The 26,832-nt window shown below is 45.2% G+C and overlaps 1 protein-coding gene across 2 annotated transcripts in view; it reads left to right on the top strand.

The window, feature by feature from the left end:
* The window catches only part of LOC119649285 (protein rogdi), a 77,827-nt gene that overhangs the window by 5,912 nt on the left and 45,083 nt on the right, over window positions 1-26,832 (top strand). For both annotated transcript variants that reach the window (XM_038051378.1, XM_038051377.1), the window contains exons 2-7: window positions 3,014-3,167; window positions 3,532-3,603; window positions 3,662-3,793; window positions 3,940-4,097; window positions 4,164-4,284; window positions 4,394-4,603. In XM_038051378.1, the coding sequence (XP_037907306.1) occupies window positions 3,014-3,167; window positions 3,532-3,603; window positions 3,662-3,793; window positions 3,940-4,097; window positions 4,164-4,284; window positions 4,394-4,603 (847 nt within the window). The remainder of the gene's footprint in view (window positions 1-3,013; window positions 3,168-3,531; window positions 3,604-3,661; window positions 3,794-3,939; window positions 4,098-4,163; window positions 4,285-4,393; window positions 4,604-26,832) is intronic.

Raw genomic sequence — 26,832 nt, 5'->3', positions numbered from 1 at the left:
CAGGTATTGATGAAAGTCTGGAGTGGAGTGGGGAGGTTCGTTTCCATGTGTAACGCAGAAAGAACAGTGGCACAGAACAATCTCAACTTGATCTTGGCGTTGAGATAACTGCGTTCCCAGATTTTAGACAGGCTAGTGAAACCGTCGGCAGAAACCACGCTTCCTGGATATATAAATTGATCGATTCGATTCGGTGCTTTCCCCATTAAAGTTAATAAGGAGAATGCGATGACCCCTCGTTTTGTTGGTGTTTATCTTCAATCCAACCTTATTTGTCTCTCTTTCCAAATTCAGAGCTTTTGGCTAAGGTCCATGACCCGGTGACAGAGCAAACAAATGTCATCAACCTAGTCAAGGTGCTCGAAGAAAGGTGTCATTCTTCATTGAATTCCTCCACGTCCTGCAGACAAGGAAGCATGAAGAACGTTACCGATAGCAAGAAAAAATAATATCGCTGATTGGATGCAACCCTGGCAGACTCTGCTTTGGACCTTAAAATCCTCCGAGATTTTACCTTGGTGCCATTTTACGCCATCATGTGTAGCTCTTATAATAGCTACTAGTTTCTCCGGAATGCCCCTCGTACGTGGAGCACTCCAGACACACTCCCTCTTCATGCTTTCTCGAAATCGGTGAAGAGCAGGTGCATTGAAGGTTGGTGTTGACGTGGTCAATGCAGGAAGATCCGAAGCGGAAACCATCCTGCTCTATTTCGATCAAGTTTTTGAGATGTGCTTTGGTGCGTTCCAATTTTATTTTAGCTATTATCTTTGCGACTGCTTGGAGCACGCAGACTCAGCTCCAATTGTTATACACGAAACGGGTGCCCTTTACTGGATTCTTAACGGACATCCCCTTCTTTCACTCTCTGGGAATGGTCTCGGATCCCCAAGATTCCCATACGAGTAGAAGCAGCAGATATGCTGTGACTGCAAATGCAGCGATAAATAGGTCTGCGGGGAGACCGTCAAACCCAGTGATTTCAATCCATTTGAGGGCATTGATTTGTGGCATCCTCCGCTTCCCTGACCCACGCAATAGAAAATTCTCTGTTTTGACGGCGTATGTTACGCTGAACCTCTCGAGACTTCGCTCGGAATCGGAGTCACACCTGCAATCAACCCCTTCTGTTCATCGATCTGTTTCCACGATTCCGCAGTTAGCCAGATCTTATGACGTTCTTTCGGGACGTGGCCGACGTCTTGTGCAGCACCCGAGAAAAGAGCATTTTTGATGGTGGCACAATGTTCATCGATATTCGCAAAAGCTTTACTCAGTAGATTTGTTGCTTGATCACCAAGATAGCTCTCCCACTGTCGAACGACAGCTGGGTCGTACAATGAGTCGATGTTGAACTTAGGAAGTCGCAGCTCCCCATCCGTGCGAGAAGTGGCGAATGCAACACGCAAGTGAACGTGATCGACCATCAGATGGTGATCCCTTTCGAGGTCAGTGTCAGCGTCTCTCTTGTTACGCATATCCAGAAGACACCTCCAAAATCTACTGGTGATCGCGAAGTGGTCGATCTGATTGTTCTGATTGATACCCAACTGACCTTATGGTAGGCTCTGTGCTCGGACAATGTACCACCAATGGTGAGGCGGTGGAAGTTGCAAAAATCCACGAACCTCCCACCTCCTGCCAAAACCGTGCTTCCCCATTACATGTTGTCAGATTCTACTTTGACATTCAGATGACCCATCACGATCACAATATCACCTTTAGGAAGCTTCACCTGAAGCGCGTTTAATTGTTTATAGAAAGCATCCTTCTGCACTCCGTTGGTGCACAGCATTGTACAATTGTGATGCCCTTTAACCTGATCAAAAATCCTAGGTCAAGAGAGCGTGCCTAACCGACACTGGATTCGCGTCTGCTACCTCTTGGCCTTCCAGACTACACATTTCTGCAAGAGGGCCCAGAAAGTCCAGTTTATGTTGCTTGAATTACCGCTCAAGTTAGAGAAAGTGGGCATTGTGAGGGTGTTGTTTAGGATCTGCGGGATCCTAAGTCCCCATCCACCTGATGGTGGACTAAATGAGGAGCAACTTACTCCCTCGTTTATTAGTCCATGGATCCCTAGTATTGGAGATTGTGAGGGCCCTAGCTACCCTTATCGAGGAGCGTGTCCACATTCCAATGTTTAGCCGTAACAATTTTACGGTATACAGCTACCGAGTCAAAACGAAGCTTAGTGCCTTGCGAGGATGCAGTCCATTCAGTTAGGAGGGGTTTCCTCCTAAACTGTCTGTAGTCCGTGGTTGTGGTTTGCCTGAAAGTGGTTTACTCGGAGGCCAAATGCGGTTTATCCCAAGGCTGTTTACTGTCCCAAGACAGATGGCTATTGTTGAGAAAACTTTATTCTGAGGAGGTGGCGCCGATTTTAGTCCGGGTCAGAAGTCCTGACAGAAGGGGCCTGGTTCGATTTGTCCCTTAAGAACTGGATCCCAATTGGATTGGTTTCAACTTGCAGAAAAGGATCTGGGTTCAGCCTCAGATTTTTCATCGAGCTCAGGGTCGACCCTGCACTCATGATCGAAACTTAGTTCGGGTTTCTGCTTTCTTTCAAGTTTTTAGTTGAGCGGTTTTTCATAATTACGACCCGGGCCTTATTTTTACCAACGAATGTAAGTCAATCTTGGCAGAGCCCCTTTTTGCTGAAAGGAGGCGGGTTGTATGGCAATATTCGCTCGCTTCAAATTCAAACTCTTCTTATGATTGACTGTCCGTTTATTACAGGTTGTATTCGAATAGCGCAATAACAACTTGTATCTAAATTGTGGCAATAATTATTGGTTTAGTTATATGAAAAAAAACAAACAAGTTTTTGCCTTGACGTTACATTTTTTAAATATCTTTTACTTCACGTCAGTTTATGAATTATTAGCATCTTTTCAAATGAGTAGTTTTTGTTGATATATTGCTGCCATACTCATTGCTTTACTACTATCGAAATTTCTTTTGAAATTATGTTTTTTCCTCAACTAACTGATAACTGGGCTACTTCCCTTAGCTACGGAAATTGGACATTCAGCCCGCTGAACCGGCAGCACAGCGCCGACACAGAAAGCCTATACTCGAACCAAACATTAGGTCTAACCGAACGTCGGAAATTGCGCAAACGTCTAAAGATGGCTGACGGCGAGAAAGAAGAAGCGACGAACCTCGTAAGTAAACAACGAATTCTGTGATTATCTCGTGCCTTTCGACCGCCAGCGATAAGCGGAATTCAAGTCAAGTTCATGTCGGCTTATCTCTGCTAGAATTCAAATGAGTGCGCGGCGTGTGAAGCCCGGAATTAGCATTCAAAAGTTGAAGTAGGTCGCGATGACAGTCGCAGTGTGACATTCAGAGCCCGAGACGGGGAGAGATGTCAATTGGCGTGTGCGTCCGTCAGCTGATTGACAAATCTCCCGTCGCTGATTGCCAATCGATTGGCCGAGATTTTCCTAATTGAATGACTGCAATTGGCACTTAAACGGTGCCGTGACGACTCCCAATGCCCGACTCATGCTTTTTATTGATTTTCAGCAAATCGAATTCGAGTGGCTGCTGCGCGAGGAGGTCCACTCCATACTCAAACAACTACGACAAATTCTAGTGGTAATTTCCCATGATTTTTCTATTTCTGGATGATTGATGGTCAAGGTCTCGATTGCAGGAATGCGCCCATCGGTTTCCCGTGCCACTGTACGAAAATGAGGGCAAGAAGCAGGAGAAGTTCGTTCTTACAGCGCCGCAGGACCAGCTTCGCTGTGCCATGACATTGACGGGTGATAGCATTACGCAAGCGGTTAGTATGGGACAGGATCGGGGTTGGTGGGCTCTGGTCCAGGAAGCAATTCTTAAGAGGGAGAGCGGCCCGTTATCCTCATCTATCACGAGCAACTTCCCTCAGTTTCTAACAATGTCAGGCTCAAACAACTTTTCCCGTTCCAGGACATTAGCTTCAAATTACAAAAGGCTCCTAACCAAATACAAAGGACCTCGATAGTGCCCGAGTCGCCGTGGAAGCTGCAGCAGGTCCTCGATGCTGCCAACCACCTGCAACAGGCCATCCATCACATCGACAACGTCGATGGTTCCTACAATTTTAAGTAAGCGCTTCCCATTTTGCCTGAATTAGCTCAAATCGTCTATATAATCTCGCATTCCACCCGCAGAACGTCCGACGAGGTAATGCACATCGTAGGTAATATTTTAAACGCCCTGCAACGCGGCCGAACAAGCTTAGTGATCCCCAAGAAGAAACCCATTGACGAACTGATGAAGGGAAGGAATATGGTAAGCGTTTCACCCCCCTAAATCCCAGATCCAGAGTCCATCGAGGCCTAGACACGGCCCCGATCAAAATTAAAACCGCAATCTAACCCTCTTCCCGTTTCCCTTGCAGAAATCGTTGTCGCCGAATCTGAGCGAGGACCTGGCCATTAGTTTTTACTTTCAAAGTCACAAATTGATATTTGCGGTTTACCAGCTGACAAATATCCAAGGAACGATGAAGTTCGACTCGTGTCAAGCGGAATTCTCAGTGCCGTGGTTGAATGAAGTTCTCGTTCTGTTCACAGTTGCCTTGCAGTTGTGTCAGCAACTTAAAGATAAGGTAAGTGAGCATGCCAGCGTGATTTGGATGGGGCGTCACTTCCCGATTAGCGTGATGAGCTTTCAATTGATTGCGAAGACTAGATAACTCGAACCCAGAATAATTTGGCGATAGCAGGAATTGCCAGGGCGTGGATTTCATTAGGCAAAGCTATTTATGGCGGGTCTGGAGGAAAACAATTGCAGATAATGGAGGAATTGTTCGTTTCTAAATTTAGGTGGTTTTGGGTATTTTTGATCCGTTGATTGTGGAATTGATATTAATGCTTGTCTGGCGAGAAAGTGACGAGTCGCCAGGAACGAACGACGGCAGCATATAAAATAAATGACGATGTAATGCTTGAAATGATTCAATCCCATGATATTATGTCCCACTTTCCTTCTTAGTTCCGGTCATGGATGGCTTTGTCGGCGTTCATGTTTCTTATCATTATCCTCAAGCCACTCTAGTCTCATTCAAAATGCCTCACAAAATAGTTGACACTGTAGTATCCGCGGTTTCACCACATGCAAAACACCTAAAATTACCTTAATATTCCCCGAAACCCTAAACCCTGTTCAATCTTTTCAAAATAATCTCTTTTTCTCTCAGAAAATTGCATCGCTATACCATATATGTCACCATGCTGGCATGCCAAGAAATTCATTTTTGCCTTACAGGTCCGTGCAGGGCAATAGGGAAGTTTTTGTGAAACTAAAATTTGGAATTTGTCTAATGAGCATCGCATTTTTTTTTTTTTTGGGGGTAGGGTAGGTGAATGCATTTACGCACACAGTGTTGGACTCCCGACTCGGTACGTCGTCGGACTACCAACTAAACACCTCCCCATCGTCAGAGAGCTAGTCTGGAACCGTTTGTCACATTACTTCGGGCTAGTTCCCGAACTCTCCCGCCTTGCGAAGCCTTCAAATCAGGGAATTCCTTTCACCAACGGGAGCGGAGAGGAAGAAGGGAACTGTCAGTTCAAGGAACCCCCTGCCATCCGTCTCCACCGGTCAAGTTCTATCTTCTTAGCAACGAGAAGGACCCGAACGTAATGGGTAACACGGTTCCACCTGTCAGCAGTCCTCAGCATCTCTTCCACAATGTTGTCTGGAGAGAGATCCCCTGTGTTTAAATAGAGCTGCTGACGAACCCCATCCCACCTTCCACAAGATCGTCCACAACTCCATTGCAAAACACACAATCCGGAGAACGTGCCTTTCCAATCTTGTGCAGGTAAGACTGAAAACCTCCATGCCCACTTAAAAATTGGGTAAGGAAATAGTCTCCCCATGCTTCCGATTCAGCCACGCACCTAAGTTGCCAATGAGCCGCGCAGTCCATCTACCTCTAGTTTTATTTTGCCAAGAGAGCTGCCACTCGTCTAGAGTGTGTTGCCGTTCTTCGCGAGCAACCACCTCCCTTGGCTCATCTCCCTTGCGCTTGTATATGGCCTGACGCTCCCTAACAAGAAGGACAACGGGGATCACTCCCGCGATCACCATCACGGCGGGTTCAGAGACTATGCGGTACGCAGACGCCACCCGTAAAGCTCCCCGTCTCTGTACTTGCGCGAGGCGTCTACGATATACCTCCTTGTTAAGAGCGCCAGCCCATACCTCTGCGCCGTAGAACAGGACAGGCTGCGTTGAGCTCATCAGGAGACGTCGCCTACTAGACGTAGGACCCCCAATGTTTGCCATTAGCCTACTTAACGCCGAAACTCCAGCTGCAGCCTTGTTCGCTGCTGCTTGGATTTGCTCAGAAAAGCTCATCTTTGAGTCAAGAGTCAATCCGAGGTACTTTACCGCTGATTTTGACTCGATTATCGACTCGCCGAACGATATGGGACGCAGGGTCGGAATTCTCTTTTTAGTCAGGATGACTACTTCGGTTTTTTCCAGTTCAAGGTTAAAACCATGAGTAGTCATCCATCCGCTTACCCGTCGCGTCAATATGCCGAGTCTGCTTTGCGCCTGTTCGACAGTGCGCCCAGCAACAAGCGCTGCGACATCGTCTGCGTAGCCGACCAGGCGCAACTCCCTTGGCATGTCGAGTTTAAGCAGACTGTCATAGGTAGCGTTCCAGAGGTCCGGCCCTAGGATGGATCCCTGTGCTACCCCCGACGTGACCTCCATCCACCTTTGACCCTCTAGTGTTTCATAGAGCAGGGAGCGGTTCCTCAGATAGTCCCTCAAAATCCGTAAGAGGTGCCTAGAATGTCTTTCCATCTTACGGAATTGAAGGCGTTTCTGACGTCAAGCGTTACGAGGAGCACCACCCGTCGAGTTCGGCGGCTATATGCCTCTGCTCGTCGAACGGCGTCCACGACCTGCATGACAGCATCAATTGTCGATCTCCCTGCCCTAAAACCAAACTGCCGGGGAGATACATCTCCGGCAGCGCGTATCGCTTCAGCGAGTCATCGCATTATGACTTTTGGTTCATTGTCCGAGACGGGGCTTAGCGTGGTTTGGCTTTTGATTTTCAGACGAATGGCTAATCATCGGATCGAGAAGTCAGTATGTAGATTGTGTGGACATCGATTGATTTTGTCTCCGTCACAGCACTGCACCTCCCGCTGAAATCAAGCGGTTTCAACGTGAAAATCCAAGTCGTGCTTACTCGACTGCGGGGCGTTAGCTCACTTTAGCTATTTCTCCTACCGTCTATGTGCGACATTCATAACCGCGCCTTCCTCACCTCTCCCGCTTTTCGCAGTTTGCCCCGGATTGATGCGATCATTGAATTGATCACATCCCAATCATCCTGCGATGTTAGCATTCTCTTCACTACATTTTCCGGTATCAGTTCTTCACCTAAAGGTTTCTCGTCTCGTCCCTGAAACTCCAACAGTGGAAGAATATGTGCTCTGGGTCCTCGGACACTCCCTTCCAGTTTGGACAATTGGGCGAATTGTCCAATTTGAATCTGTAGGGGTAATGGTGATATCCACCATGCCTCGTCAGAAACTGCATGAGCCATTCCTTGATGATGGGGATCAGCCCCGGACTTCCCCCAATGGTCCCAACGCTCTTGTCATCAATTTACAGATCTCCCAGTTTCGGCGTCCTTCGTCTGCGACAAAGAAGAGATAGACTTCGCATTGTATATGTTCGTCATCTCCTCTGCCAAGATGTCAATCGGCATCATTCCCGAGATGACGAATCTCTCATCTGAGACGGTTCGGAAGGCACAACAAATCCTTAGGGCTGTCTTCCTCTAGATCGCACTCAGTTTATGAGCATTACATGATATGCGAAATGTCTTTCCCCAAATACCTAGGCCTCCTGCGTTTGGCATTATTTTTGCCAGGGCCATATTCGTCGTGGATTCCTGGTCACAAGCGTATTGCACGTGTTGTTTAATACTTAACTTCGTATCTATCATCACTCCCAAGTATTTGATGGTCCCCTTCGAAGTGATGATGTGATTGCCGGTTTTAATTCGGCGCTTTGTGGGGCGGACCGCTACCGTTTTTTCCTCCGCAAGTGTCAGTCCAACGCTCTCTAACAGCACTGAATTGCTTTGCAAGAGTATAACTCAGCTTTCGCTAGATGCTTTGTTGGTGGATGTTTATGGCGGCGATGCGCTATCCAGGACACAATGTTTAGAGTGGTTTAAATGCTTCGAAAGTGGCAATTTTTACATTAAGGACAAACAGCGCCCTGGTCAAGAGAGACAATTTGAAGACGAAGAATTAGACGCCCCTTTTTAGTGAAGATTCGTGCTGAACGCATGATGAGCTCACAAAAGAACTAGGCGTGACACAAGCAACCATTTCCAGGCATTTGAAAGCTTTGGGGTTCATCCACAAGGTAGGAAATTGGCTCCCACACGAACTGAAGCCAAGAGATGTTGAACGGCGATTCAGCATGTTTGGAATGTACCTCGAACGTTTTTGCATTGAATTATTATAGGCGATGAAAAATGGATAACCTGACGGGCAAGGGACTGTATATGAAGCTCGGCCAACCAGGAACATCGATGGCAAAGCCGAATATACACGACTCTAAGGTAATGCTCTGTGTCTGATGGCGTCAAAAGGGACCGATCCACTATGAGCTGCTAAAACCAGGTGAAACCATTACAGGACAACGGTATCGACAACAACTAACTCGTTTGAAGCGAGTATTGAGAGAATATGGGACCAGCCATGAGTCTGTAATTTTCCACGAGTCTGTAATTTTCCACGATGACAATGTTCGGCCACACGTTGCTATACCGGTCAAAAATTACCTGGAGGATAGTGGTCTCACCTCACCAGACTTGGCGCCAATTGACTACCATTTATTTCATTATATGCAAAGCACACTCACTGGAACACGCTTTACTTCTGTGCAAGGTATCAAAAATTGGCTTGATTCTTTTTTGGCTTCAATGGACGAAGCCTTTTTCCGACGCGGAAATCATTAGCTAAAAGAAAGGTGGGGAAAAGTGATCACAAGTGGCAGACAATATTTTTAATAAAATGTAAATTCATTGATTAATTATTAATTAAAATAAAGCATTATTTTCATCCAATCGTCGTTAGGTACTTTGGTATGTTTAAACTCGCTGAATTAAATGCATTCCTCACATCCACGGTGACCACCATGCAATATTTGCTGGTGCTGTCCCTTCCGTGAATTGCATTTTCGGCCAAGTCAGTAACTATTTTGATAGCATCAATGATTGATCTGGCTTTACTGAACCCATACTGTCGATCCAAAAGGGCTCCTTGGCTCTCGACTGTTGTAAAGTACCCGCTCCAACATTTTCCCTATAGTGTCTAGAAGACATATGGGTCTATAGGAGGATGGTTCTCCTGGAGGTATATCAGCCTTAGGCAGCCGTACCAGCTTCAGCCGCTTTTGTGGGCTACCTTGTAAACATTCTCCTTTGTCTCTGACCACTCCTACTTACCGCCCCCTGAGCCGTTCATCTGGCTCGGTAGCAGGCTGATCGAAGGCTGGTCAATTCACTGTTCCACCTGTAGTTCATTTTTCTACTGGGGAATGAGGACCTCCTAGGCATGGACGCGTCACAAGCCTTGGCGATGCATTGTGTGACATGAAGGGCTCTCTCCGTGGGACTGTCTGGCTTGGTAGGTTGGCCTGATGCCCTTTTCGGCTTTAGTCATTCTGTTTCTCTGGTCTGTGGCTCCCTCTTTAGTTCAAAGATGTTTGCCGGGTGATCGCTATTGGTGTAGTCCTCGCTAACGTGCCAGGACACACCACGTACCAGTGCAGGAAAAAGGTCAGGTCTAGGATTGAGGAAGGCCCCACTTTGCAAAAAGTACTTGCATCACCTTCATTGACCTAAACTAAATTCAACTGGGCAAAAGCCTCTAATAAACATCAACTGCTTGCGCTACTCTCCCTGCTTCCTTATTCGAGGACCTAAGCGTTGAAGTCACCGGCAATCACCTTTGGATTTCGTCTCCGTGCATCGAGAACAAGATTGTCTAACATGTGTTCAAATTCAGAGAATGTGAGACTCGATGGGGCGTAGTAACTGAACACGTACACATCGCTTATTTTCGCCCACACGAAACCACTGGCCGACTGACTCATGTAGCATTGTATAGCTTGGCGCACGCACGTCGTACACCATCGTTACGGTTTCTGTAGGGTTCACTTATGATGGCAATTTCCATTTGTATTCATATTTGGTCTGCTCAAGTAAGTCCTGTTCGACCCTGATGATTGAGGTTTATTTGGATAAACTTCATTTTTTCATTCCAGTCAACTCCTTTTTGAGTTCCGGTAGTTTACCACTTCCGGCAATATGCCGACTATCACCTTCTTCGGACAACAGGCATTTGGGGTCCCTATTTCAGTCCTTCGCAATATGTCCTTTCTCCCCACACCTTCTGTATCGATCATTGTCGGTGATGCATGCCGTTGGGAACTGGCCAAACATGAAGCACTTGTAACACCTCTTTAATGAAAGCTGCTCTCGCAGGCGGCAGACAACCCATCCCATTCGATCTTTTCCAGCCGACAATAATTTCTGCGCTGCCTCTACTGGTAGTCGCATTGTGGCCGTTTGAGTTTTACCTTTCTCTAGCTCACGGTGGATTCTTTCTCCAGTTCTTACAACTTCAATTGTTCTTTCAATGCAGTGCATATTTCTCGTCTGGATGTCACTTCGTCAAGAACCTTGCATTGTATGTAGATCTCATGTTTTTGACCCCGAACTGTGACGTTCCCCTTAAGTGAGTGCTTCAGTTGGATGCGAAAGCCTTCGGTTGTACCCAAGCTGAATTTTTTTTTCAGTTCAAACATGAGATCGCCTTTCTGGGTTCTTCGATTGGTGCTGACATTTCCATTCAGATCTTTTAGGTCCGGCTCAGATTTCAACTTTTTTTAAAATCTCCGCGTTCGAATTCGCACTTTTGCTTTCTTCTTCGCTTTTTTTAACCACTTTCGTCCATCCACATTTTACGATCCGCTTAGGTTTCCCTTCGGTTGCTGACGCTCGTGTCTGGGGCACAGTTTTTTTACCTTCCGTGCTTTTAGTTCCGTTCTTCGGAACCAGATGTTAGCGATATCTCTGGTCAATATCTTTTTGTTGTAACTTGCAGGGCATGAGACTTTAGATGCGGTTTCGAATGGCTTTTCGAGAGCCCCGACCTTTGACTCTAGTTTGGCTGTCGTGTGAATGTTACCATTGAGAATACCGAAGAGTGTGTTGTTGATAACTTGGCTAAACTTCCTCCAGCCGATTCTCCTAGAGTTTCTTAGAGGGTAGGAGACCTCCACAGCGAGATTTAGACTGAAAAGCATCCAATTGTTATCTGAGAAGGATCTCGAATCAAACAATCTCCAGTTCTCCACCCTGAAATTCCCATTGTCGGTTAGTAGTGTGACATCAAAGACCTTCTCCCAACAGTTCCAGTTCTCTGAGCTGGGGAAGTGGAAAGTGTATAGCCCCGCACCGATAGGTTTGTGTTAATAATAAAGTTCAAGATAGACTCACCTTTTTCGTTGAGGTTCGTCTGTCTTGCGCTGACGTCGCAGCTGATTTACAGGTTGGCTTTCCTTGCTAAGATGGTGGATGTCAAATGTTGTAATTGTTCCGGAAGAGCCAATCGAGCGTGAGCCATGTATGCTGAAGAGATGTACAGGTTCTCCGCTCCCGTCTGCTCCAATTTGGCAGCGGTTAGGTCGCTGGAACTCAAGAAGGCGTGCAGGTTCTTTCTGGCGAGGGTACATTTCTAAGGTCTATCCTGGCCTTTGTGCTGTGAAATTAATTGTAATATTTACTTTGGAGCCTTGGAGATGCTTCGATTTCTTCCGATGCGACCAATGTTATGTTAATGTTTTCCTATCGGAGGAAGACCAACAGCTGAGGCGCACTTCGAATGCTACAGATTTATTTGCGTTACTCTCACCATGATCTGTTTCTTTAGGGAGGCCGTCAGTCTCCGTCTCCAAGAGCTCGTTGGCGGCCTCGACTGGTTCCACGTCGTCTTCCGTTGCCATTGTCCCAAATGGGTTCAACAGCATGAGTTAAATAAAATAGCGGCCAACAAAAACATTTTACTTGGTTAAGTCCAAAAATGAATCTTCGATTGATTACAGGATTGTAGTATGCTGGTCCCAAGCCCAGGTAAAGGAGGAGGGTTTGAGGCAACGTACTCTGTACTATCCTCAGTAAAACAAAAATAAAATGCTGAGATCAGGGAAAGAGATAAATAGAGTATAGTTGGATTTATTCTACTATGCAAAATCCTACCTGATCTCTCTTGGTGACAGGCCCCGCGACAGGTCGACCAAGAAAATGCATAGAATGTCGTTACAAACATGATGATCGGATTAAGTCAGAGGCCTCGGAGAAATGCTAGGGCGTCCACCTCAGTCGACGCGGCAGGACGGGCCCCGGTCCTGTCGAGAAATGGGCAAGGGTTCTTGACGCATGGACGGCGTCAGGACGTAAGCAAGTTAGTCCGCACACAACGAACAAAAAAAAACGTGTCTGCACGCTAAATGTTGGTAACCTAACTGGAAAGACCGAAGAACTCGCAAGAGCCCTTCGGAAAAGGTTCATTGACATCTGCGCTCTGCAAGAAACCCGATGGTCTGGTTCCAAAAGCTGCGACATTGAACGCGAACGCGGTAAAAACTTCTCTATTTTGGTAACCCACACACTCAATATGGTGTTGGCATTGCCATCTCAGAGGGTTTCCGTGATGCCATTAAAGAAGTCGAACGATTTGATGATCGGCTGATGAAGCTCACCATTATATCAGCTGATCGCACTATTCACTTCTTCACCGCGTATGCACCACAGACAGGTCGACCTGATGCCGAGAAAGATGCCTTCTGGCAACTTCTCGATGAAAAGACTTGTCACGTGCCTGCTGATGATTACATAATCATTGCCGGCGACCTTAATGGTCATGTGGGTGAAAAGGCAGACGGTAGCAGGTGCCATGGGGGAAAGGGGTTCGGAGCGCGCAATGAAGGTGGCGAACGTATAATCGATTTTGCGGACACCCATGACCTTGTACTTATGAATACATGGTTCATCAAACGATTGTCTCATCTTCCCACATTTTATAGTGGGAACAATAAAACGCAAATCGACTATATTCTCATAAGACGCCAACATTTTACCACTGTCACTGATTGCAAAGTCGTTCCCTATGAGACCATCGCACCTCAACATCGGCCGTTGATTGCTGTCCTGCGAATTAAGCCACCGATAAAACGGCGTGAGGAACGCACTGGCCCGCCGCGCATTAAATGGTGGCGATTTGGTGAGAAGAACGAAGAAACGGTCTCACTCATACGATTGCCAACCATTACGAATGTGGAAGAATCATGGAACCAAATGAAAGACACGATCCACAAAGCGGCCTCTGCAACCCTCGGGGTCACCAAGCCGGGTAAGCGGTACATCAACCGAGATACTTGGCTTTGGAATGATGATGTTGAAATGAAGGTCCGTGAAAAGAAACGCCTCTACCACAAATTTCTCGACGATAAAACGCCTGTTAATTGGCAAATTTATAAGAATGCCAACCGGGAAGCAAAGAAAGCGGTCACTGTCACCCGAGCGAACCATTTCAAAAATCTTTACGATAAACTGGACACTCGGGATGGCGAGAGAGATCTGTACCGACTTGCTAAAAGCCGTGATGAACGCACACAGGATATCGAACACTTCTGTTGTGTTAATGACAAGAACGGTACTTTGTTTACTGATCGTCGAGCCGCGACGGATAGATGGCGAGAATACTTCGAGCAGATTTCAACTGAAGAATTTGCTCATCCTCCACTTCCACAATCATTGCCGACATTTGGAGCAGTTCCACTAGTCAGCGTAACTGAAGTCGAGGAAGCAATAAAACAAATGAAATCGGGGAAAGCAACAGGACCTGACGACATCGCATCTGAGCTCTGGAAAGCAAAGAGCTGGGACCCAACACCGTGGCTCAGTGAATTCTTTAACCGGGTTATTCAGGAAGGAAGAACACCATCTGACTGGCAAGAAAGTACCACTGTTCCAATATGGAAAAAGAAAGGTAGCCCAGCAGAATGTTCAAATTACCGTCCGATCCGGTTACTTTCCCATACCATGAAGATTTTTGAACGCATTCTTGACAACCGTATTCGCGAAATCGTTGAAATAACCGTGAATCAAGCCGGATTTGTCAAGAACTGCGGAACTACTGACGCAATACACGCTGCGCGGTTACTCATGGAGAAACACCGTGAGAAGCATCGCCCTCTTTACATTGCCTTTCTGGATCTTGAGAAAGCGTTTGACCGTGTGCCACACGAACTCATCTGGTATGCTTTACGACAACACTTCGTGCCAGAAGAACTCGTGCGCTGGGTTCAATTGCTCTACCACGATCCGAAAAGTAAAGTTCGAAGTATGGCGGGTGTATCAAAACCGCTTCGTGTCTCTGTTGGAGTTCATCAAGGAAGTGCCCTCTCACCACTCCTCTTTGTCCTTGTTATGGACACCGTCACACGGGATATCCAACGTCCAGCGCCCTACACACTGCTTTATGCAGATGATGTTTTTCTAGCATCTGATAGCAAAAATGATCTCGAGCAACTTGTTCAAAAATGGAATGATCGCCTCATGCAACACGGTCTCAGATTGAATTTAAACAAAACTGAATTTTTGACGACCGATCCCCATGAAACAGGCACAATCACTGTCAGCGGCAGTGATCTGCCCAGAACTGAGCGATTTAAATACCTCGGGTCAACGCTATCAGCCAATGGAGAGCTGCGTTATGAAATTGCTTCACGCATTAACGCAACCTGGATGAAGTGGCGTTCCACAACTGGTGTCCTTTGTGATCGACGTATCAACGAACGTCTCAAATCTAAAATTTACCGCAATGTCGTCCGTCCAGTCGCTCTCTATGGTTCTGAGTGTTGGCCGACCATAAAAGACAATGAACGACGTCTTGCGGTAATGGAGACGAAGATGCTACGTTGGACTAGTGGCGTCACACGTTTAGATCACATCCGAAATGAGGATATCCGCGATCGTTATGGGGTTGCACCGATCGTGGAAAAGTTGCGAGAGAGGCGTCTTCGATGGTATGGTCACGCAATTCGTGCAAACGAGAATTCACTTGCCAAGATTGGTCTGAACATCAAAGTCGATGGTAAACGACCAAAAGGCAGACCTAAGCAACGGTGGCTTGATACGCTGGACGGGGATTTGAAAGCCTCGAGATTGCACCCAGATCAGGCATTCGATAGAGCCAAATGGCGAAGCCGATCACGACGTCCCGACCCCGCTTGTGAACGGGACAAAGGCTGAAGAAAAAGAAGAAGAAATTCCTCTTTTGATGAAGTCAATACTTTTCCTCACTTTTCGGGAAAAAAACGTTGCCGATCAAAAATCCTGTGGATTACGTTAAAAAATCCTCAGGAGCCATCGATGGCACAAATTAATTCCCGGAATTGTTCGCTGCGTGTGGCTTCCAACAGTTGACTATTGAAAAACTCATTCGGGAAAAGGCGAAACGGCAAGAAGTAAGGGCATTGACATCCCTTGTTAATAACTTGGAAGATAAAAGAAGAATAGAGATCTCTTCACCAGCTCAAAAGCAGGCTAGGATCTCTCACGAATCGCACGAATCCAGCGGAATATATAAAGTGGCATGTCCAGATTGGTAGAAGTGCTACATAGGACGAACGGAAAGACTGGTTGCGGCACGCTGGGGGGAGTACGAGAGAGAAGCGGAAACGGCTAGGAGAAAGAATAAGAAGAGTACAACGCTGAAATCCGTGATAGCACGGGACATCATTGAGGAGAGACATAGCATCACATGGGACAATGTTGAGGCCATCAAGGAATTCGGAAACAGTAGGAATTTGGATGGAAGAGCTTAGCAATCCTAAGAGAACCAGAAGGGAACAGGTTGAACCATAGCATGGGCAACGCGGAATCTTTATCTTTAGTTTCTGACAGGTGGCAAGTGGGGCACAAGAACAAAATATCCTAGATGATCAAGTACTGAGGAAGGGTACAACTTGTGCCCGAAATGCGTATTTACAAATAAAATAGTTCCCATTCAAAACTGAAATGAAGACTTGATTGTAATCTACAGCAGTATTGGTGCAATAATCGATATTGGATCAGGGCCTTGAAGTGTGTTAGAGCACTTCATCCAAGACTGTAAGGGTATGCTACAGTACCCTGTAGGAGGCAATATGGTCAGAGTTGCGCTCGCCCGAGTTTATTACCCTGATTTGACTCAGGTACACATTCACAGCTGAGTTGACTGGTATCTAACATCCAGTCACTAAAGTAAATCCCTCTGCTACCAGTGAGATTTGAACCACTTGAGCCATCCGGACACCTGCTAAATGTTCTAAGTAGAAAAATATCGGCATCACTCATTATTATGAATGAACCGGGTCGGGTGGTAATGGATCTCTTCGTCAGTTTGCCATCCAAGAAATCCCATAGGTTCTCTAATCCTAACTAGCATGCCGCTTGGAAAAATTTCTTTAAGGGCCTTTTCTAGCTAATAGATATTTGACCTGCCCTGTCAGGGATGAGTAATGAACTTCTGAGATTAGGATGATCACACAGCCATTCTTGGTGACCAAAAACGATCTTAAAAACCTACAAAATGGCGAAATTGATCGTCCGCCCGCAAAGACTGAAACACCTCGGTCGATACGTGCTTGCACGCCTCTGTGTTAGCCAGGTTCGGGAATGTGGGGGGGGGGGGGATACTTTAGCGCTACGATCATTATATGAAATTCACGTGTCCATATCAGTGAGTTGATCCAAAACGCGAGCTGAAACCTGAAAAAAAAGACGGCCCGACCGCGCGCGTGAAGCCGTGAATCTCCGGGCCCGAGTGCTGCGATTGATAGGGAAGATCCACAACGGGTCATTGCCTCGATCCCTGTTTCTTCTGCCTCAGATGTTTATTGAGACGCAGCCTCTGAAGTTCCCTTCCTTTCTTGACATCCTCAGACCATTATTTGGATCCCTCTAACGTAAGTTTTGCTGGTCACTGATGTCACCAGTGAGATTTGAACGGTGACCTTCCGTGCGACAGCCTTGGACTCCAACCACTCAGCTATCCGGACACTGTGTTTTTATGGATAATATTAAAAGATCAAACAATAAAAGTAATTATCCATAAAAATAAATAAAAAACAAACATAACATTTTTGAGGGATTGTAAAGATAAATTGATAAAATATAATTAAAATAAAAGACAAAAATAAAATAAATAAATAATAGAATTAGGAAAAGAAAAGAAAAACTCACGATTTTGCACCTCATAGCTTTGCGTGTTCATCGATTCCACTCCGAAAATGGAAATGGTTTCCATAACAACACAAAAATATGTCTTCAATATCTTAAGTTTATGTCTTACATCTTATGAAGTATTTGCAATCCTCGTCCGGCGGCCTTCGGCCCTCTGATTTGAGACCTAACAAAGTCTACAAAAACAGGCAGCAGTAAGAGTTTTACTTTTATATAATTTCTGCCGAAGAGTACTCCCGCCTTTGGTTTTTTCTTAATCAGATGCATACAATAAAAATTTTCTGAGCGTTTGGGGTTTTGCACGCTGATCTCCACTACTTCCAGCAGAACCGTGGATCGTAAGTTCAAACCTTCTTTCTGATCTACTTAGAAAATACAAAAAAGTACTCTTCCGCAACCAGTATTTCTTAGGAATCGTAAAACAATTCACAAAAATCGAAAAGAAAATCAACAAAAAAACTTGGAATCGAAAACTAGCCTAGCGTCTCCTCTACGCTGAACACAAAGCTCTTCCAAAACTATGGGTAATTTCCCAAATGCCTGCACTTGATGTCACACAATTTTAAGCGAAACTGACGCAGGAAAGAAACTCAACACTGTAAGTGACCTTTTTTGCAATTTAAATTTTCCACTCGACAAAGACAAAATTTTGTACTTTTTTAGCACGTTGCAAACTTATGATGTTTCTCAAAAAATGTCTTCTCCTTAAAGTATTTTTATTTTTTTAACGTATACTGAATATTTAAATTTTACTTTAATTATGAAGAGCGATACAAAACAGATGGTAAGAAAATTAATGTGTTCACCGCCGCGGTTGGAAACAGAAGAGACCGGCTTATTTCCATGCGGTCCTTACTGTCCCAACCAACGGCATTTTTCCACCGCTAATTCTCCACTTCCTTGGTGCGTTCTAAAATGCGTGAGTGGAGAGTTCCGCGCCATCTACCGAATGCTGCAGATCCTGCCGCGCCACATCACTCCGCCCCCAGACGAAACCTAGGGGGTTTCGGCGACGGATCCCGGAACTTCGTTCTCCGTTAATCCACAAAGCGGACACGACGCTGCTTCGGGGTGCACACGGGTTTCAGCCTGGACAAAGAGACCGCCTTTTTGTGTCCACCGATCTCGAGCTGGAAGAAATGTTCTCCCCTCTCGAGAACGCGGTACGGGCCCTCATATGGAGGCTGCAGCGGCTTCCGGACGGCATCCGTCCTGATCAGCACGTGCGTGCATGTGTCCAGTTCCTTGGGCGAACAAGCAGGTATGGACGAGTGTCGAGTGGGTGGTGGCGCTTTGATGCGTCGGAGATTGTCCCTCAGCAGACGCACCAACCCCGACTCGGTGAGACCCGATCTCTTGTCGAAGACCGGATCACTTGGGAGTCTTGGGCTCTCCCCGTAAACCAGCTCCGCGGGGCTGGCAGCAAATTCCTCTCTGCGGGTTGTACGTAGGCCGAGTAGGATGAGAGGCAAGACCTGAGTCCAGGACGGGTCGTCGCGTGCCATAATGGCGGCTTTCAGCGTCCGGTGCCAACGTTCTAGCATCCCATTGGATTGCGGGTGGTATGCCGTAGTCCGCTGGCGTTTAAAACCCAGGAGTTTGCCTAACTCCGAGAAAAGGGTGGATTCAAATTGCATTCCCTGGTCAGTGATGACCATTGCAGGGACGCCAAAGCGAGGTATCCACTCTCGGCAGAGGGCTTCGGCACAAGATTGCGCCGTAATGTCTTTCAGAGGTATTGCCTCAGGCCACCGCGTGAACCTGTCGATGATTGTGAGGCAATACTTGTAGCCGTGCGAGTCTCGCAAAGGCCCTATTATGTCGAGGTATATCGTGTGGAAACGCTTGGTAGTGCGGGGGAATGAGCCCACTTTTTTCCTTACATGCCTGGAGACTTTACACTTCTGGCATGCGATGCACTCTCTGGCCCAGGAATTGATATCCTTGTTCATGGAGGGCCAGAAGTATTTTCCGGTGACTAACCCTGATGCCGGGATGCGCCAAGTCGTGAACTGCGTGGAACACTTCCTTGCGAAATGTGGCCGGAATGTATGGCCGAGGTCTCTTTTCCGAGTCTTCGCAGCAGAGCGAGAGGTTTGAGCCGAAGATGGGCAACTCCCGAAATTTGTATTTGGGGTTGGATTTGAGGCTCTGAAGCGCTGCGTCATCCTCCTGCGCCTTGGCAATAGCCGAGAAATCGAGTGAGGCGGGGATGTTAACCTCGGAGACACGAGACAAAGCGTCAGCAACTATGTTGTCCTTGCCGTGCTGGATGTCTGACGTAAACTGGCTTATGAAGCTCAGGTGTCGAAGAGACCGGCTTATTTCCATGCGGTCCTTACTGTCCCAACCAACGGCATTTTTCCACCGCTAATTCTCCACTCAATTGGTGCGTTCTAAAATGCGTGAGTGGAGAGTTCCGCGCCATCTATCTGTCCGCATCCGCAACATTCGAAATAAATTTCGAATGCTGCAGATCCTGCCGCGCCACACTTTCACCATGCTCGGTTGCTATCTTTGCAAGTTTTCAGGCTTTCGAATCCACAAGATTCAGAGAAAATTGCACGAAACAATTCACTACAGAAAAGTTTTCCAAGCTACAATCTCTTTAGATAAATTTCCTTGATTGAAAAAGGAAAATCACGCAAAATCAAAAGCAATGCTCTCGTTCGATGTGAATCGGTTGCAAAAAAATTATGTTCTCCTTTCTATTGTGACATCCCTAGAAATCTGAAAGCTCAGCCTCACAAAGGATGATCACCTAACTGCTCCTTAGCGATTCGAAATAAATATCTGCTTTTACAGCAAATTAGCGGTTTTTATCCGTCCGGACAATGTTCACCGAATCCTACCAATCTTTCATCCTCTTAGTGAAGTTGTCTAAAAGAAATATGAAATGTTTGCAAAATAGAAACAAAAAAGAAAATGCACCCGAAATGACAACATCTCAATAAAATCTCGCGATTTCGATCCACTTCCAAGTTGATTACTTGCGGTCAAAATCCTTCTCCTAAGTTTGTCGGTACAAAGAAAAGCACAACTATCAACTCACTTCCAGCGAGTCCGAAATCTGAGCCAAAAATGATCTCCTCTGCCCATTAGCTGTCTCTCGATCAGCCGGTCCCGCTAAACTTGGCCTTGGACTGCTCGAGTTCATGTTGCCAGCAAGGCAGAAGATCATCTGTATTCCGCGAAACCAGCGGCCATTGCCAATGGTGGAAATTTTTTTATTATAATTTTTCCTCGATCTCTTAACCAATTGTTTTTTCATCCAAACGGTGCTTATAGGTGGAGTAACCCCTCCTTCTCGCCACCTCCCCTGTTGAACCACACAGTATGACCAGAACGAAAAATTTAATAGTAAAAGGAGAATGACCGTCACCTACTCAATCGCAACCCACAAACTAAAGAGAGTTTTGATAGGGTCCTTTCTAGCAGTGCTAAAAATCGACTTAAGAACAAGTACAAGACAGCTTCAGTTAAGGACAAAAAAGATCTCTGGGGGAAAAGTGGGAGCTAGCAGATATTTTGCTCTGTATGTGGTATGTTGTACATAGGATAAATCAAAAGGCTCGGAGCCCGAGGTTTAATGAATACGTGAGGGGGACAGGGATAAGTGCTAAGAGAGGGCAGGACGAAAATATGATAAATTCGGCAGAGGCAAAGTACATCCCACACGAAGGCCACCATACTTCCTTAAATGATTCAACTGTGTTGAGGGAAGTCGAAGACACTAGGAAGCTGGATATCGAGGAACCATAAACATTTGAGCGACGGGTATATGAAACAGTAAAAGAGCTGAATTGGTGTAGATGTTCTGTAGCATATGGACGTGCTGATGTCGAATTCGCGTGACTGCTACAGAATTTGATTAAAGGGCGGTGTCTTCTGAAGAAACAGCTTTGGAATCCGAGGTTGCTCGGCATCTAGTTAGTCACACTGTTGTACTGATTTTTCTTCGACGGACTTGCGAATTTTTTTAAGAAAAAAAAATTTGGGAACGTGGCTTCTAGCAATCTCGTATTTTTTCAAGGTGACTAATATAGAGGGTGGATTCACCGTCATTCATCTATTGGCTGCGCTGGTATGCTGATTGGGGGTTACCGTCTGCAATAGGCCCATTTTTAACCTTCTTTGCTTCTAATTCACGTTGGTGGGGGAAAGTCCAGACTATACCCACGCCACAAAGTCTATTCGTTCCAGATGAGCAGTTCATATGCAAAGGTCCTAGAAAACACCTTGATGAGACATAGTCTCTTTCTTATTCTCTGAGTTGAACTAGAGAATAAATCAATTCATTTTATCTTGTTTCCATCGAAAAGAAGCAATAGTTTTATTCCTTCTAATTTTATCATTTGGGAAGCTGGGCCCGATGTGAGAAAGCAATAAATTATTACATCCACGACCCCGAAAGGTTCAAGCGAAGTAGTTCGCCTGTTGAAGAAACAGAAAATATTCTGATAATTTATATGCTGAGGGCCATACTTACTTGCATTCTGCTTATCATCGAATGTCCATAAATAAAACCGTCAGTGATAGAAATTGAGCAAAATACAGTAAAGTACGTTGAAAAATAAACTACCGACTTTCATCGTGATATCCAAATTTATCGTTGAAACATAATTCATCGTAAAATGTGAAATTCAGGCTCTATCTGGGCACGATATTAATAAATTATCGTTGCAGATTCAAACATATGTGAAAAGGCCGAAATCTTGATTAATCCTAGACACAAGGACTCAAGGAAAATATAACGAAATTATAACTCAGATTCAAGGCCAGGCCAAAATCCTATTTTATCTTTCTCGAATTCCAGTTCAGTTTCGTTTCTCATCTATTGGTCAAAATCTCCTATAATCCAACAAGGACATAAGTTGTAGGATTATAATGCTAGTACCGAAATAGGCCATAATGTTCACTGCCTTTTTGCCTCCTCTTTCCACTGCTACCGTCGAGGAGTGAAGTCGTTTTGGTCCTTGTGGTCATTGTGCTATTGTTTTTGTAGCATTGTTGCTTGCTCATTGTAATCAAATTGTACAAGATTCACATGTGAGACATCTTTAAGCTGATTAAGATTATGATTGATAATTTAATCGATTAACTTGATGAAATAATTGAAAATGGGAAATGAGGTGATGTGTGGAGTTTAATTGATCTATGTTGTACTGGGTACGAGTGAGGTAGAATATATGATTGCGTACAGTAAATTGTGGTTGTTTTAGGGGATGAGGGTGGAATGAATAAATTAGAATGTTACTAGGTACATAGTTCGTTTGCCAAAGAATCATTCGTAATTTCTAATCACTGGAAAGTGTAGCATTTGGTCTCGAAGGGACTTCAATTGAGAAGGTTGGCATACATTTTACGTGAGATTAATATTACATTGTAAAAACATCGTCAACGTAACCTCGCCCCCGACACCAATATTACGTTCTATGTTAAAAGAAATTAATGAAGACTTTTGGTTCGACAAATGAGCAAGGAAGCTGGTTATTGTCCACCACAAGGACAGAAGAGATACTGAAAAAATTGGCAACCAATGACTGTTCAGCTCCAGATAAATGTAGCTTCATTGGTACTTTGTAATGACTCAGTGAACTGCGGGATGGCCAAATTGACCATCTGGGTTGAACAGGGTTAACCAAGGGGGCTGAGTTATATCAAGTCAAAAAAAAAAAAATTGGTGAAACTTATCATGTAGCTCTGCTAGTACCTAAATGCGGCATTACTGGGTGACCTATGGACACGCACTTGCATGCATGTCATGCATTCGAGGTCTTGGGATCGTACCAGTACCTGAAATACCAAATGGGAGCGAATGTATAGCTAAAAATCGACCGTGTTGTTAAGCAGAAAAGCTCGTGACCTGAATGCGGCGAGAAGTTAGGTCTGATTCGGATGCGGATCACATCCTTAATCGATGTTCTTCTTGCTTCCGATTCTAATAAGGTATGACCTTTGAGGTGCTCCCTCTCTACCTCGTCATCTTCAGACCGTTGTGAATTAAAGATGCCCCACCGGTTGAAATACGCAATGACCCTATTGGTTAGGAGTTTGAAAGAGAGAGGCTATTGAGGGCCTAGGCCCACTCGCATATAGGATGGTGTCGTCAGCGAAGAGGGTCCCTCTTGATGCGGGAGGACCATTGCCATTGGGAAGAAAGGGTGGGTGAGGGTCGCCAAATCTAAAATTTACCGCAATGTCGTCCTCTATGGTTCTGAGTGTTAGCCAACTATAAAAGACAATGAACGGCGTCTTACGGTAATGGAGACGAAGATATTACGTTGGACTAGTGGCGTGACACGTTTTGATCACATCCAAAATGAAGATAATCGCGATCGATATGGGGTTATACCAATCAGGGAAAAACTACGAGAGAGGCATATTCGCGTTAACGAGAATTCATTTACCAAGATTGATCTGAACATCGAAGTCTATGGTAAACCATCAAAAGGCCGGCAGAAACAACGGTGGCTTGATACGCTGAATGGGGATTTAAAATCCTCGCGATTGCATCCAGATCAGGCATTTGATAAAATAAAATGGCGAAACCGATCACGACGAGCCGACTCCGCTCCGTGAACGGGACGAAGGCTGAAGAAAAAGAAGATTCGGGCTTACTCGGAGTGGTTGTCGGTTATTGAAAAGTTGGAACTTCAATGGCCTTTATCTATTCCATACTGAGGACTAAAATACTAATTACATATTTAGAAAAGGTACTTTTCGTGAATTAGAAAGTTGAAATACATTTTCGTCTGATATTGCATCCAAAATTGAACACATGACATTGTTGATTTAGTATATCAAAGTTAACGTCGTCTCGAGGGGTAAAATCAGCAGGCCTAACGAGAGGGGGAGGAGAAAAAAAAGAGTGGTTCTTCCCGGGCTCGGAATTTTTCGGTAACCATGGATGGAGACTTTAATCAAATTAAATAGATACTTTGGTAATAAAGAGGGGCCTCTATTCAACTTGGGCCCTAATTTTCTCTCTCGGTTCGTACGATCCAGAACTTGCGAGGAAAAGCAGCCAATTTCCAAGCAGTACAACAGAACCTCTAATCACTATTGTGCCTTAACATAATTGCTGCTAGATTATATGAGGCAGCTTTGTGTTAGCTATGACAGGTGGGTTATATGTGTATAGATGCTACGCTCCTTCAAGTTTTATTTTGATAGAGTTCCGGAAGATACTTCGTAGTCTACTTTTCGACATCCATGAGTGTTGATGACAGCAAAGAACTAAGAAAGTGCAATTCAATGATGCATAGGCTTTGCGCACTTGAACATGCTAGGACTGACATTCATTAGCGCTGTGCGGGGGCATAACATATTTTAGTGCTTAGTGTCTACCAGGTAATTTTCTTCCAGTTAAGGAGGAAGACTGTAGGAAACTTGCCCAAAATTACCGTCAAACCACAAACAAAAAGCGATGGACCCGAAAATTTTTGTAGGGGCGTGGTCAAATCAAGTACTCTCACCGAAAGATATAAATAAAGCAGAAAAATACAACTTCGAATGAGGTGATGCATATTCCACTGTAGAAACCCCAATTATTGGTAGAATTATGAACTCCCTAACCTTCGCTCAGATCACCATCGAAGGCTACCTGCAAGAACACATCCTCAATCACCTTTAAAATAGGCATTGCACCGTAGCCTGCGCATTCAATTCAGTTTGTAAAGAGGGCTTGCTCTACAAACTAATTCAGACCGATTGTCTCTTCCCCTTATTCAGAATCCTTGGAGACTTTATTTATAGCCAAACCCACTTTTTCGCTATTTTCACTTTGATGAGAAATAACAGGAATTTTTTGAGGTATTGTCGCGCCCAGTTTCAAATGAATTGAATACACTTCCAGTGTTTTACTGTCCTGTTCTGTCTAGTTTAAGGCGTAATATACTGGACAAAAATTTCGTTCATTCATCAGGTTTTTGCCGATACGATGACTCTTGGGGTGACTTGAGAAGGTTGGAATTTATTAGAAATGCGATATCCACTTCTGATAGAAGCCTTTGAACCACGATGTTTTCCGATCGTAGCCTTTCAGAGCAGCACTCCTTTTTTATGAGAAGACGAGAAAAATTGTTCGGCCTGTACCTAACTTGCATTTGCCAAATGAAATCCATTTGTTATTAGAAAAATGGAATAGGTATTGACTAGAATGTTTGGCATCAATGTTAGCTCCGGGGTGCCCAATTAGCGCTGTTGTGCGCCGCTTTGATCACATAAGCTCTTAAATTGCTGTGGGAAAGGCAAAAAGTGCAGAATCAGGTTTGGATCTTCCAAACCAACCAATAGCATTTACGAAGGATAGTAGCTCCCCCATTCTGCACTTGGAGATCAACCAAAGAATTTTTTACCTACGTTAGTGTCCGAAGCCTGGTTCTAGCTAGAGCAGGGCAATCGAAGGGAAGGTGCCTGAGGATTTCTTTCTTTTCTCCGCAATTTTGGCAATGTGAATTGTATTGTATGCCGAATCTGGTGGCTTAATCGGTTTATGCCGGTGGCCCGTAGATATTCCCGTATCATTATGTATTGTATGCCGAGTCTGGTGACATAGTCCGTTGAGGTCGGTGGTCCGTAGATATCCCCGTATCATTTGCAGACGTCGGGCTCAAAATTTCTTCCGGGCTTTGTTGTATCCTGCAAATCCTTCTGGACTAGGCGCAGGAAGTAGCCAAAGACAGCGGCTGATAATTAGTCTGAGTAGATTTCGCTGTTAATAGTCGCCAATGGGACGCTAACTTGCTTTCTATAACCGGGAACCCAAACGAAGATGTGTCAGCATAACACAATGACCAATCCTATTCTGTTTAGAGTTTCCTTGACGAATTTTGTACTGTTGTTGAATGTCCGTCTTGCCTAGGGAGGCAGCTAGAGTATATTGCTTGTAGTGTAGCGACCGATCGTGAAGAGTGGTTTCTGTGGGCTTGCATTTAAGATAGGTTCGCTGAGACTTGGAAAAAGCCGTCCTCTCCATGATGTTCGGGACGCGTTCTAGGATTTTCACTACGAAAGAAATAAGGTTGGTTGGTCGAATGTCCTTGGTGGACGCCCTACCGCACTTTTCCAGTACCTCCGGGTTCTCACTAATGCGAACTATCAGAAGTTGGCTGTTCACCTGAGGTTCCTCGTCGATCATCACCACTGCAATTTTGAAGATACCAGCTTGTCCTTGTCCATGCAAAACTTCGAAAACCAGAAGTGAATAACCCGCGTTCCCTCGGAATCTGGTCGAATGGGACAGCCTTATGTCCTTGTAGGCATTGTTGATTTTAGTAAAGCACGGACGGAGAAAGTCTCCGGAGAATTGATCCTTTCATGTTATGACGTGGAACCGGTGGAGGGGGGGGGGGGTTAATGAAAGCAAAGGACAAGCCCCCTTCCCCATCTATGATATGCCATGGGAGGTTATACCATTGATTCATCGTAAGACCTTTACCTTCATAATTGCGAGCCGCGTTTTGTTGTTTTGGATTGCTGCATACCATAAG

Source organism: Hermetia illucens, chromosome 2, assembly GCF_905115235.1.
Source record: "Hermetia illucens chromosome 2, iHerIll2.2.curated.20191125, whole genome shotgun sequence".
In the NCBI taxonomy this organism is placed as follows: Eukaryota; Metazoa; Arthropoda; class Insecta; order Diptera; family Stratiomyidae; genus Hermetia; species Hermetia illucens.
The sequence above is the reverse complement of the archived record's forward strand: the minus strand, read 5'-3'. Positions and strand labels throughout refer to the sequence as shown.